This window comes from Rasamsonia byssochlamydoides (assembly GCF_041956645.1).
Source record: "Rasamsonia byssochlamydoides strain NRRL 3658 unplaced genomic scaffold VTN77scaffold_35, whole genome shotgun sequence".
In the NCBI taxonomy this organism is placed as follows: Eukaryota; Fungi; Ascomycota; class Eurotiomycetes; order Eurotiales; family Trichocomaceae; genus Rasamsonia; species Rasamsonia byssochlamydoides.
The window spans coordinates 17,804-30,161 of record NW_027192418.1 but is presented as its reverse complement, the minus strand read 5'-3'; the positions used below and the strand labels follow the sequence as shown (position 1 = coordinate 30,161).

The 12,358-nt window shown below is 50.5% G+C and overlaps 3 protein-coding genes across 3 annotated transcripts; 1 reads left to right on the top strand and 2 right to left on the bottom strand.

The window, feature by feature from the left end:
• Positions 1-113: 113 nt before the first annotated feature.
• VTN77DRAFT_4901 (uncharacterized protein) lies at positions 114-5,231 on the bottom strand (the record flags this gene model as incomplete). Its single annotated transcript, XM_069421012.1, has 3 exons — positions 114-574; positions 636-3,071; positions 3,125-5,231. The coding sequence occupies 3 exons, from the start codon at positions 5,229-5,231 to the stop codon at positions 114-116; spliced, it is 5,004 nt and encodes a 1,667-aa protein (XP_069277276.1).
• Positions 5,232-6,421: 1,190 nt separating this feature from the next.
• VTN77DRAFT_4900 (uncharacterized protein) lies at positions 6,422-6,961 on the top strand (the record flags this gene model as incomplete). Its single annotated transcript, XM_069421011.1, has 3 exons — positions 6,422-6,586; positions 6,670-6,796; positions 6,906-6,961. 3 exons carry the CDS (start codon positions 6,422-6,424, stop codon positions 6,959-6,961), a joined length of 348 nt encoding a protein of 115 aa, XP_069277275.1.
• Positions 6,962-7,214: 253 nt separating this feature from the next.
• VTN77DRAFT_4899 (uncharacterized protein) lies at positions 7,215-11,884 on the bottom strand (the record flags this gene model as incomplete). The annotated part of the gene is made up of 9 exons (XM_069421008.1): positions 7,215-7,696; positions 7,761-7,908; positions 7,987-8,440; positions 8,500-8,575; positions 8,629-8,827; positions 8,887-9,246; positions 9,301-9,471; positions 9,535-9,836; positions 9,892-11,884. 9 exons carry the CDS (start codon positions 11,882-11,884, stop codon positions 7,215-7,217), a joined length of 4,185 nt encoding a protein of 1,394 aa, XP_069277274.1.
• Between the last annotated feature and the right edge of the window lie 474 nt (positions 11,885-12,358).

The window sequence follows — 12,358 nt, the reverse complement described above, 5'->3', positions numbered from 1 at the left end:
AAAAAACCGTGATATGCACCTTTACAAAAGAAGAAGCACTGGCCCCTGATATACAAAAAAGAAAAAGAAACATACGTAAGACGTAACAGTCAATTGCCACACCTACCCATTTATTAAATTTGGACCCTTGGTATGCCCGACCGTTGAGTGCCTAGCTGCTCCTTGGTCTTCTGACTCATGGACGAAAACTCCTGGGTGCTCAGCATATCTTCCAACACCTCATTGAATGTATCCTTGATGGCAACTGCGACCTTTGTCCTATCCCACTCCCCTCGCATCCTCCACAGGCAATCCATCAGATGTGTATTGATCTGCTCCAGCTGTTCCACAGAACAACCGCTTGTCTGTTGCGTCAACTGCTGGTGCAGCTGTTCCACATATTGATGATCAATCACTAACTTTGGAGTCGTTTCTTCGTTATTAAGGAGTGATTGGATGTTAGAAAACTGGTGTGACTGCTGTCTGACAGGGGTCGCAAACCGCGGAACTGGAGGCTGTTGCGATACATGCTGAAAATGTGACCTTGGCTGCGACTGGCTTCCATTCGGAATGCTTCCTTGGGAATAAGTCAAATCTAAGCGATGTGTAAGTAAGACCTGTGGGACATTCAACAGACTTGACAATGTTTCGCTCACCTTGCTGGGTGTCGGGAAGATGCTCCTCCTGGGATACACGGTCAGGATAAGAGGTAAGATCTGGATACTCGGCTCGAGGGACGCTGCCAGTCGCTGGACTCTGTGTGTGAAACTGGGGTCCAGTGGATTGGTCCGACGTCTTCTTGTCAGAGGTGGTCTGCGTGGTGGAAGCATCGTTCGCGTAGTCACCCGGTTGAGATCCAGGCGCCATCGGAGTCATGGGCCCTTTCTGCGACAGACTGGAAAGGCCTGACTCTCTCCGGATCTGTTGGGAAGGGGCAGTATGAGAAAGCGGCGGTTTAGGCTGAGCAGACGGACCAAATGAGCTATTCGCCGTCGCTCGCCCCGAATAGTCATCCGAATTGGTCATGTATGTATCGCCGTCACCATCTCCTCGAGAAGCATGTGACTCATTGCTGGTTGCGTTGTTTAGATCGGAGCCACCGCCGCCACCGTGAAATCCGTTGGTCATGAAACTGCCGGTGGATGGGCGCGACGGGGTGATGGGCCGCGCAGCGGCGTTTGACGTGCCGTTGGAAAAGGGTTGGCCCAAGACGACTGGACCTGAAGAAACGCTGGATTCCGTATTTCCATGTGGCACATTGGAAGGAGGCGGTGGTGCCATAAGGTTATCGTTTTCTGCTGCTTTCTTCGCTTTCTCCATTGCGGCCCTTTCTCGCTCAAGTTCTCGTTGGTAGACGTTCTCGCATTCAGCGACCAAGGCAGGATCGGTTTGCTCAATCGTGGCAATATCGACCTCAACGTTTGATAACAGCTCATTTGCTCGTAAGATTCGTTCCTGGTCTCCGAGCTGGCGCGCATCTTTCGCCAACCGCTTGATATCTGCAAGGAAGTCTTTCGGTCGCTTGTAGTATCCATTGGAAAGACGCTTCTCGATCGTCACGATCTCTAAGTTGTAGTAGAACTTTCCAGAGACGACTTCTCGCAAACCAGGAACCCCATGCTTGTCGTAATCCTTCTCGAAAGGACGGAAGGTCGTCCTCTGCTCCAGCGGCAGGTCGCTCGTTACAATTTGAGGATCCTCCTCCTCAAACAGATAGCGAATCTGGGATTCATCAATAACACCGGTTCTGAACCGTTTGTACTTCTTGATCTGATCCATGATAGGTTGGATCCTGATCTTCAGGAGATTCAAGGTCTGCCGGTCTTTCTTCTTTTGAGCTTTCAATTGCTCTTTGGTCGGTGGCGTTGGGGGTTTCGGTGGTGGAGGCGGTGCAACTTCTAACGTCTCTAGCTTTCTCCTCTTGCGATTGTCTGGATCAGGGAAATCTGCGGGTGATGTCTTGATATAGTCAATTAATTTTGCAAAAAACTCATAACGCGACGAGTGCTCCGGAGGCGTCAGAACGTAAAGGTTCTTCTTGGAATAACCGAAGAGCGATTTCAACATTCCTGCATCAAGCTCTCCACCATCTTCCTCGACAACGCCAAGAAGCAAGACTGGATCCGTCGGAGGAATGGAACGAAGCAGGCCAAGAAACGTCGAAATCACGGTCTGCCCAACGGTATCGTACCAAGTCTGGACATTCGGGATATAGATAACGCTCGGCTTATGCCGCTTGACCTCAGCGAAAAGCTGGACCACAGCAGTTTCCGGTGATCTCGTGGAATCACTTAGCAGTGTCGGGAGATCGAAGGACTGTACATGAAGGCCTTCAAAATGGTGCAAAATAGCCGCAGCTATATACTGTTGACCCATACCTTGCAACCCTCGGATGAGCAGTCGAGGTCGGAAAACTCGTGATGTCTCAAACTCCTGCTGCATTTGTTCCCTCCTGAAGCTTCCGCCGCCCTCTGGCTCTTCAAACTCGGCTTCCTCCAGAGCCGTTAGTCGCTTCCGCTGGGGTAAGATATCGGACAGTATATCCTTAATCTCAGCGAGAGGGCGACGTAACAACGGTTCTACTGTCTTCGGCAACGGTGACGCCCCAGAAGATGTGGATCTCTCCGACGAAGGCACCATCTTTTTAATCGACATCATGAAGTCTTTCGGCGTGACTTCAATCGTCTTCGGATCAATCAGCAACTTTTGATCAGACTTGTAGATTTGAGGATACCGCCGTTGCACCGCGTTGAGGGCAGCTTCGGTACAGAGAGCGCGTAAATCTGCACCTCCATAGCCTTTCGTTATCTCAGCTAGCTCGTCCTTGATGTGGTCGGGGAGTGGTGGATCCCAGCCTCTAGTGTGGATGTCCAAGATGGCACGTCGACCCTCCTTATTCGGAAGGGGAAAGTAGAATTCACGGTCGAAACGACCAGGACGACGAAGGGCAGGATCAATGGAGTCTGGTCGGTTTGTTGCACCAATTACAATCACTTGGCCTCGTCCATCCATACCATCCATCAGAGCCAACAGAGTCGACACAATAGAGGCGTGGATCTGCTCTTGTTTGCTCGATCTCACAGGTGCGAGTCCTGTTTTCCAGTCAGCATGGTAACGTTGGGAACATCAGCACCAGGAAGCTCACCATCGATCTCATCGAAGAAGATAATACTCGGTTGCGTCCTACGAGCTTCTTCAAAAAGCAGACGAAGCTGTCTCTCAGCCTCACCGACCCACTTGCTCAGCGCATCGGCACCCTTTCTCATGTAGAAAGTGACCTTGCGACCTTCCGAGCTCACGCTGGATGCCAGGGCACGCGCCATCAACGTCTTACCTGTTCCCGGAGGTCCATGGAAGAGAACTCCCCTGGGCGGAATGATGTGAAACCGCTGGAAGATCTCCGGGTATAGCAGTGGAAGGAGCACCATCTCCTTCAGTTGGTCAATGTGTCCTTGTAATCCACCGACACTGTCAAAATTAACGTTGGGATCGATTCCAAGGGGGTCAGAATCAGCTAGAGCTTGTTTATCTTTGATTCTGCCAAAATTTGCAGGAGTTCCCGAAAGGCCTGGAGCAGCAGCATCAGCACCGTGAGTCTGGGCGGACGTCAAGCCTACTCCGCCGGGACCCAGCGCCGAAGGCATTCCAGCACCAGCAGGGCCTCCCCTCGGGTTTTGCATGGTCTCATCATCGCTGCTGTCGCTGTCCACGCCGGCAGTCGCTGCAGGCATGCCAGGCGGGCCCAGAACCGCTGCTGGTCCACCTCCGCCGAACGGCCCCAAAGTCGAGAACAACGTCCGCTGCCAACCGCCGCCTCCGCCGCCTCGACCACGGCGTGAAGGGGATTCGGCGGGCTCGTTCTCTGCCTCCTCAATTGGGAGCGCAAGATCGGGACGAATAATGCGGTAATCGACGTCCTTCCGGCTGCGGCGAGGCTTGTTTTCATAGATGATTTCCGGCTGTGCTCTCCGTCGAGGTCGATCGCCTTTCAAATCTTCAAGCTCCTCAGCCAACTCTTCGGCGATGTCCACCTCAGAATCCCCACGTCCACGCGATTGGGATTTCCTCTTACGGAGACGTCTCCCGTTACTGCTCGCGTCATCATCGCCGGCCTGTTCTGCCTTACGCGGTGACGCATTCGACCGCCCCGATTCAGAGAAGTCATCGTCATCCGACTCATCTTCGTACGGCTCAAAGTCGCTACCATCGTCTTCCTGCTTGCGTTGCGAGGATCTCGTAGGTCTTCTGCGGCTGGAACGAGAGGGTCGCGAAACTTCTTCCTCCTGCTGCTCGGCTTCCTCGGTGGGCGGTTGCCGGCCAGGTCGATTCTTTCTCCTCGTCGTTGGACCTTCATCATCATCTTCATCTTCATCGCCCTTCGCCTCACCGTGCTCGGACTCTGGAACAACACCGTCATCTTCCATTTCGACCTCAACATTGTCCCCGTCTGCTTTCTCAGCGGCGGGCAAGGCCTCCTCAAAATCTCCTTGCGGATCGCTTTCTAGGATCTCCAGCTGAGAGCCCTTGACCTCTGCGACCTCCTCTTCCCGCCGTCCTTCTTCGTCTGGTTTGGCTTGAGCGGAGTTATCTTCTGCTTCTTCTTCAATCGTGCTCTTCGCGTGAACGGTTTTAGACCCGCGTCGCAGTCGCTGTGTCTGAGGTTCTGGACTGCGCGTACCTTTCTCGACAGTTTCCACATGACGTCCCGAATTCGTAAGGGCGAGAATATCCTCGGATCGATCACGATTATGCCGAGTGCTGCGCCTGGTCCCTTGTTGTACGACATCAGGAGTAGGTTGACGTTTCATTCCTCTGCCGATCTTCAGAGTAATCACATTGCTTCCTCTGCTCCGGGTTGGGGGCTTGGCCTTCTCCTGATTATCTTCTGGCTCTTCTTCCTCTATCTCATTGTCCTCCTCGCTGGAATCCTCCTCCTTGTAGACCGGCCGGTTCCGGGCCGCTTTCCTCAGCGCAACTCCTCGCGCATTTTTCTCGACATTAACATCTTCCTCTTCCGATTCTGGGAGAGACAGCTCATCAACCTCACTCAAAATGTCGTCGGACTCCAAGTCATCCTCAGAATCGCGACGTCTTCTTTTCTTCGCGGGCTTGGTCTTCTTCCTCTTCTTTTTGGATTTCGCCGCCGAATTCCGAGACGAGCGCACGGGATGGTCGCTGTAATCATCATCATCGGGGTCGGATTTATTGGCCAGCTCCTCTATGGTGCGCTTGCTGGCAGCTCCCCGCGCCATGATGGGATTTCAGTGTGGAGTCCTTTTCATGATCGCCATAGTCAGTATTTGTAAAGGAAGATGAAGAAGAATGAAAGCAACTAAAGATTGGAAGGGGGAAGGGGGGAAAAGTGTGGGCTACAAGGGACACAAGGCGGGCGTTGAACTTACAGCACCAAAGAAAAACGATGGGAATCTCTTCAGACTCTAACACACAATCCCACCTATGATACAAGACAGCAGTGAGGACACATAAACAACCTGATTTCGTAGTAACTCAAACAGAGGCCGTTGCGATGACCTTTTGGGGAGACGATACAAAGGAATGGCCAAGCGCGATGCGCCGACACGGCCGCGCCTAACGAGACTGGTCGCTAGGTATGACAAAACCCAGCCCAGTAGTGACCGCGATTGTCCAGAAAAAGCTGGTAGCGATAAGATGCAGACAAGATTTGTTGTAGGACAGCTCGGTACGGAGCAACATCCACGCGTCGTTATGTCTGGAAAGCGGGCACCAGCGCAGGGCGGCTGGATGAACTTAGGGAGCGAGCGAGAGTAGTGTTCCGTTCTTTTCCCTATCTCCCACCAGCCACAGGTGCACGTCCCAGCAACCATCGATGTGCCGCAGATGCCCAGCCACAACTATACCCAGATTGGCCTAGTATGTAGCGCTTGCGTCGATCAAGTTCACCTGGGCACGTGTGAACCCGCACTACTGCAATAATGACTGGGGCTCATCGATTCGCAGCGCTTGTTGAGATCGTTTTCAAGCACTTTTGATGCTCCATCAGAAGGTTCAAAAATGTGAAAATTTCTACAAGAGTGAGTTAGTGACTGGTGCCCCGGCTTCCTACTGAAAGCTCTGGCTTGGTGTCCATTGGATTATGCTTGGAAATCATGGTCGAAACTCTTCGATGATATGTTGATGGATCGAAGCCAGGGGTATCATGGCGGAACAAGGAACTTTATCGTTGTTTGGCTTCCCCCCGCATCTTGCCATCGCGCCTGTTCGACTCGGTGGCCGCCTCCACCTCCACAGAAGCGCGGTCAAAGGCAATGATCCCCAGGTTAACAATCACGTGACCGATGACTCAGCGGTCTGGGCGGCCTAGGCGATGAGTACGGAGTAATTACCAGAATTAGCTACCGAAGGGACTGAGAAAATAGACCAACTTCCATAGAGTTCCTGGGTTTCCAAGCCGGCGTCCAAAATGCGATTTGGAAGCACATTTCCACTTGGCCGCTCGGGCCTGTTATTATCCTCCCATAGATATCTGCCTGGTGGTCCGACCCGTTTCTCATTTCTGCGAAGGACGTTTGCTTCCTCATCCGCCCGTCACCAGGCCCAAGAAAACAGCAACTCCTTCAGAGACGGGGTCAGTAATTATCTCTCTTCTATTCCCGATTCCTGTCTTTTTATATAAATGTATGGGCTCTAAATAATTGTATGTATATATAGATCTCAGCTTTCCGTCCCTTGGTGCGCCCTTTTGCCAAAGTCTTTCTAGGCGCTCTCTTTACCTACCAGGTCTTCTACTGGGCTTGGTTAAGGCTCGAGACTAGCGAGCTAAAGCTTCAAAAGCATGGTAAGTTCCCTATCGTCGTTGCGTGTGGCCTTGCTTGCAAGTTCACTACCCACCCGCCTCTGTCAAGACCTGTGCACATACAAGAAGGGTGCTGACTTGGGCTGTTTAGAGATGATCAAAGCACTAGAAAGGAGAGCCAAGGAATTGGCTTCAAAGGAGGAATGATCTTCCCAGCCATACTGTATTGTGTTCTCTCCCTTGCCACCTGAACGAATAAGCTCACCTGCCTTTCCTCTTGCTCCTTCCCTTACACCCCAATAAATGTAACCCATATGATTAATACAGACAGCTTATGCCTCAATTAGATGATATTTTACAGAGGTTCATGTAAACTCCCGAATAGTCAACATTCAAATAATTTTTTTCTTATGCGCTTTATCGTAGGTGAGGCGTTTGCCATGAACTCTGGAACACCGCTCTATAGATAACCAAGTCCACAGCCCCCAATGGCCTCGAGATCTGCCCTGATTTCCCACTCATCTGCACCCACTCGACTGGCAATCTCCATCTTGCGTTGCCGGCTCAAGTCCAACCACCGGTACAGAAGTTTACCATCAATCATACCCCGACCACCGATACCATCACTTTCCACCGCTCTGTATGCCTTGGGATTTAATCCGCAAGGATGCTCAAGCGTGTTGCTTAGCTGAGACTGCAGAGCGGATAGACGACGATAAGACTCTTCAGACACCGATGTCACCAGCCCCACTGAGCCCGTTTGAGTTGTGATCAAGACTTGATGGAGGGGTATGTAAGCATCGATATTCATTTCGTCAGAATCGGACATTGCCAGCTCAGAAGAGACGGCAGTCCGTGGCAAGAGCGTTATGGTCGAGGCGAAATGACCCATATGGAACCTGCTACGGTTCAATAGTCGATCTCCGTTTGAAGATTTTGGATCTGCCACGAAGTAAAACGTAAATATCCGTCTCCATAGAATATAAAATTGAGACGTGACACATACCTTCCGGATCGTATTGAAGCACATGGAGATTGCAGTCGCTGTCGCCAACGACAATGTATAACTTCTTGCCATCAGGCAGGAAATCAGCAGCGACTACTTCCAGTTCGTCCATGTCTTTGCCAAATAGCGTCATCTTGTAGGGTTCCTCCTGCAGTGCCAACTTGTTAGCGTCGCTATGTTTTAAAAACATTGGAAAAGAGGCCAGCCAAACGGCGGGGGTTGATACCGAATATCCTGTGAACCATAGACCTTTCAGGGCATCAGCCAGGATACACATGCCAGTACCCCGGAGCTCCTTGAGGACGCTGACATAGCACTGCACGTCAATGAACGCAACAGGCGGAAGACTGCCATCGTCTTTCAGTCCTCGCACCATACATTTCTGTCCCTGAGCCACAATCAAGAAACCCTGGCCCCCAATTCCTGATACCGCAGTTACAGCACCTTTGACTGGCTCTTTCCCTATAAGTTTTAACTTGAGATTTGTCTCAGGCCTCTCGGGATCTGGGACAACTTCTATCACGTCGAATACGTAGACACATCCACGAGCTGCTATATCCTCGCCTCGTGCAAATGTGGTTCCGACAACAATCACATCCTTACGCTCACGTGTCTGTTCGGAAATTTCAAGATTGATATTCTCGACAGCCATAACACGTTCTGTTGGACTAAGTGGATAGCTGTTCCAAAGAAAGCGTTAGATCGAATACACTAGGTTCTTAACACGCAGTACCCATACCTGTCTATGACAGACCAATTCTTTGGGCTCAGTAATTTCACCGAGCTTTGGTAAATCTGTGGAAGGAAAGAAATCACTAAAGGTACTATCAGATTGTGTTCCTAGGAGACGAGGACTTGGCACACCTACCTTCGTTGCGCCACTCAGGATGCAGCTCATCGTCATCTGGGAGTTTGAAATCAGCCTTGTGGCTGGTCCCCAGGACGTATGTATCTGATGACGTGGAATAGGTCAGGTGATCAACTTGTTCACCTAGGGGAATCCTGCGCAGTGTCCAAGGAAAGTCGAATTTGGTATCATTTGGCAATTGACATGTTCGGACAACATTCTATAATTCATCGACTCAGCAAGACATAATCGCGGTTCAGTACTCATCTGGTGCCTTACATAATTGTCCACATAAATAAAACCTTTCTCACAGCTTGCGGCATTAAAACCGCTGAGGCCGCGAACAAACCCACCACGAAGACTCACAACGTGAGGCAAACTTTTGGAGGTTCGAAAAATGAAGCTCGGAGAGGCGCCAGGCATAAATACAGCACTGAACCCCGAAACATCGGGCAACCTTCGGAGCGTTTTCGTTCGTCGTTGACCTCCTGAGGAGGTTTTCGAAGACGCCACCGATGGCACTTTAGGAAGCGTGTGATTCACTTCCTTTAGGAACTTAAGACTGCCAGAGTCTTTCCCCAGGCCACCATTGATCCTAAAAGGCCTGTATATTACAAGGTCATCCGTTCCCGTCCGCAACTATATTCAGGTTAGAACTGAAATACCATATCTCCGCACGAGGAAGATACATACTATCAGATAAGGAGTTTTGCAATACGATTCCCCAATATCTGCCAACAAAATCTCTGTTATTGTCTCACGGGTGGCTGATCGTCTAGGGGGTGGATCGGTCGACAGGATGGGTAAAACGTAATCAACCCCCTCGATCACAGAAACTAGCTCTATGGTGGGAAGCCGGAATATCTAGAGAAGTATCAGTATACTCCGAAAATAGTCGCATGGAGTAACAGAAGAAGTTCCACTTACAAACAACTTGCATTCAGCGTTCAACAAGAACAGATGGATGTTGCCTTGAAAGCCCGTCTCAACTGTAGAGAACATGCCTGAATCATCCGCATAAAGACAACCGGAAAGCCAATTTTGCGAAGTAATGTCATCATTCACAGGCAGCTCATCTAAATCACCACTCTCGTCGGCTTGGAGGAGCAATATCGATGCGTCGTCTCTAAGAATGACAAGATAAGGATCTGCAAAGCTGGCGCTGACAGCGATTCGCTCGTCACTTGTATCCTCGTCCCATACAGGGTATATCTGTGCAAGGCCCAGATCTAAATAGTCAACACTATGCTCGCATGGAAATACTGCACTGATCCGTAAACTTACTGATATCGTAGATCCTCACTTCACCCTTGAGCACCTGAACAACTCGGGTGCCTCCTGCTAAGGTTCCCACATCGATCGTACAGTCTTCGTTGGGATTAAACTCTGGAGCCCTGAAAGCTTCAAGGCTTTTGCCCTTCACGGCATGAACTACCGATTCTTCCTTATCAGCAGACTTTGATTTGGCAAGTATCACATAAGAGTCAGCTCCTCTCTGACCCGATGAGCCAATGTTCGAGGTCTTGGACTTCGCCTCGCTCACGCTGACTGACCAAACGGACTCGGCATCATCTATCTCAAAAGAGGATATAATGCTTGGTTCGATCTCCCGTTTTAGCAGGACAATTCCGCCGCTCTTATCTGACCCCTGAGAGGCCACCAGTTCCAAGTCCGCGGCAACGCTATGGACGTTACGATCTCTATCAGCGGCCTTTGCAGATGATTTTCCTAGTGCTATATCCCTCAGGGGTCCTATGTTGGTCAACGTATCGAGCACCCTAAAGTTATAGTTTCCCGAAATAGAATTGTCGACCGACGGGCGGTGGTCTAAAGACACCTTCTGCGCGCCTGAGTACAAGTCGTCTTCATAGGTATCATTGTCATCCCCATCTTCATCTGAAAATTCGGGTTGTTGGTCCGCATCTTGCACCCGGGCTCTCTTTGTGCTGGAAGATACATCGGACCATTCAACAAGTATTGAATCTGCATCTTCACTGCCAAAGAAAATCTTGCCAGGGCCGAGCACAGCGGAGCAGGAAGCAGGAGCATTCATAATCGTCCCGCCAGCGTTCGTTGAAATAGGATGAACCGAAAGACCGGAAACTGACCGTCCATCCAGTTTGAAGCTGACAAGCACCATCTCTCCACTCGACAGTAACAAGATCACCTCCCCATTTTCATTACCGAGATGCTCGACAACACATCCTTCTAGACGGAGAGCCAGGTCGGACTGGTCTGCCATCGAAAAGGAGGAAACTTGTCTCGCAAATTCGTTGACGCCGACAGCATTTGTCTTTCCAGCTTGATCAACATGAATCAATTCATTAGAGCCAATGAGCAAAGCACCGCCCACTGGCGGCGGGAGAGCTACTATCTTGAAAAGGTCGCTAGGGAGTCTCGCAACAGACAGAAGAGTGGTAGATGCTCGTTGTTCGAGATCCAGCGTGAATACGGAATAGAAAACGACATCCTTTCGCTCATAAAGCAATGCAGATGAGGTTGCCACTTGGGAATATAAGATACCGAATGTCGGCTCTCTGTATTCATGCAAAAATGCCAGGCTGATCGGGTGGAGCAGAGCAGGGTCCAAGGCGGTCAACGGCAAGACAAAAGAAGCCGCATACGGAGTCTGATAGGTCACGGAATCTTTCCTCTCATCTTTCTTCTCAGATTGCACGGTATCTTTCATTTCGTGTTCAGCGGGCTCTCCATCGAAATCGGGGTCATAGTCATCCATGACCAGATCATCGCCAGCTTGGTGGAATGGTAAAATGGCAAGATTGCGCAGACCAAAATGCAATATCGCGCATCTGCTACTAGGATCCACAGTAAGATGGCTGCCACAAGTACTCAGATCAGGTACCCATGGACTACGAGTCACATCTTCTCTTTCGTAGTAATGAATCGAAATGGTCGAAATACCATGACGGTCAGGGTCCCACTCGATCAGGCTGAGCTTCGCGTTCCGGAAAGATAGGAGAAGAGCATCCCCGCCACTTTTGGAATCGAGAATCTTGACTCGACTGACATCAGTTACCGTTCCAGACAGATCATACTCAGCGATTAGGTGCAGCTTTGTATCCTGCGACGACTCTATTCGGGGGGCCTTGTCTTCAGCCTTCCTGCTGCCCAGGTCAGAGGCAACATTGACAAGAGTGAAGATCTGAAGAAGAGAGGTCTTGACAACCACAAGATTGTTGGCTGTCGGAGAAAGAAAAGGGACTGAGAGAGCGTGTGTGACCCCAGAAGGGGGTAAGAGTTCAGTATAACATTGCATCCTGGGGTATTAAAAGACAGGACCGAAAGTTTCCAGAATAAATGGAAGAATGCCCAACACCAATGTTTCCCCGCTGGAAGACCTTCACCGTCGCGAGGCCTGTATCAGTGCCTCATGGGCGGGGGCGTCTGGCAGGGCTGTTCACCTGTCGACAGGAGCTTTGTGCAAGCTCACCTTGAGTCCTGATCTATTTGCAGCTAATTGACTAACGAATAAGTTACAAGAGTCGATCCCGATTTGACGGAGCTTAGCAGCTTAGCGCGTAACTCTGCGAGCCGACCTGGTCACGTGGAGCGTTATCCTGTGACTTAGCGGGGTTTGGTGGAGCAGGCGGAACCATGACGACACGCGTCTTAACACGAAGCATGTACAGTACGGAGTAGTACATACCTACATAGTAAGCGAACTAATTGGAATGTCCCGTAATCATCATTCTCAGACAAATCATTGTTAATATTAAATTCCCCTGTCCTT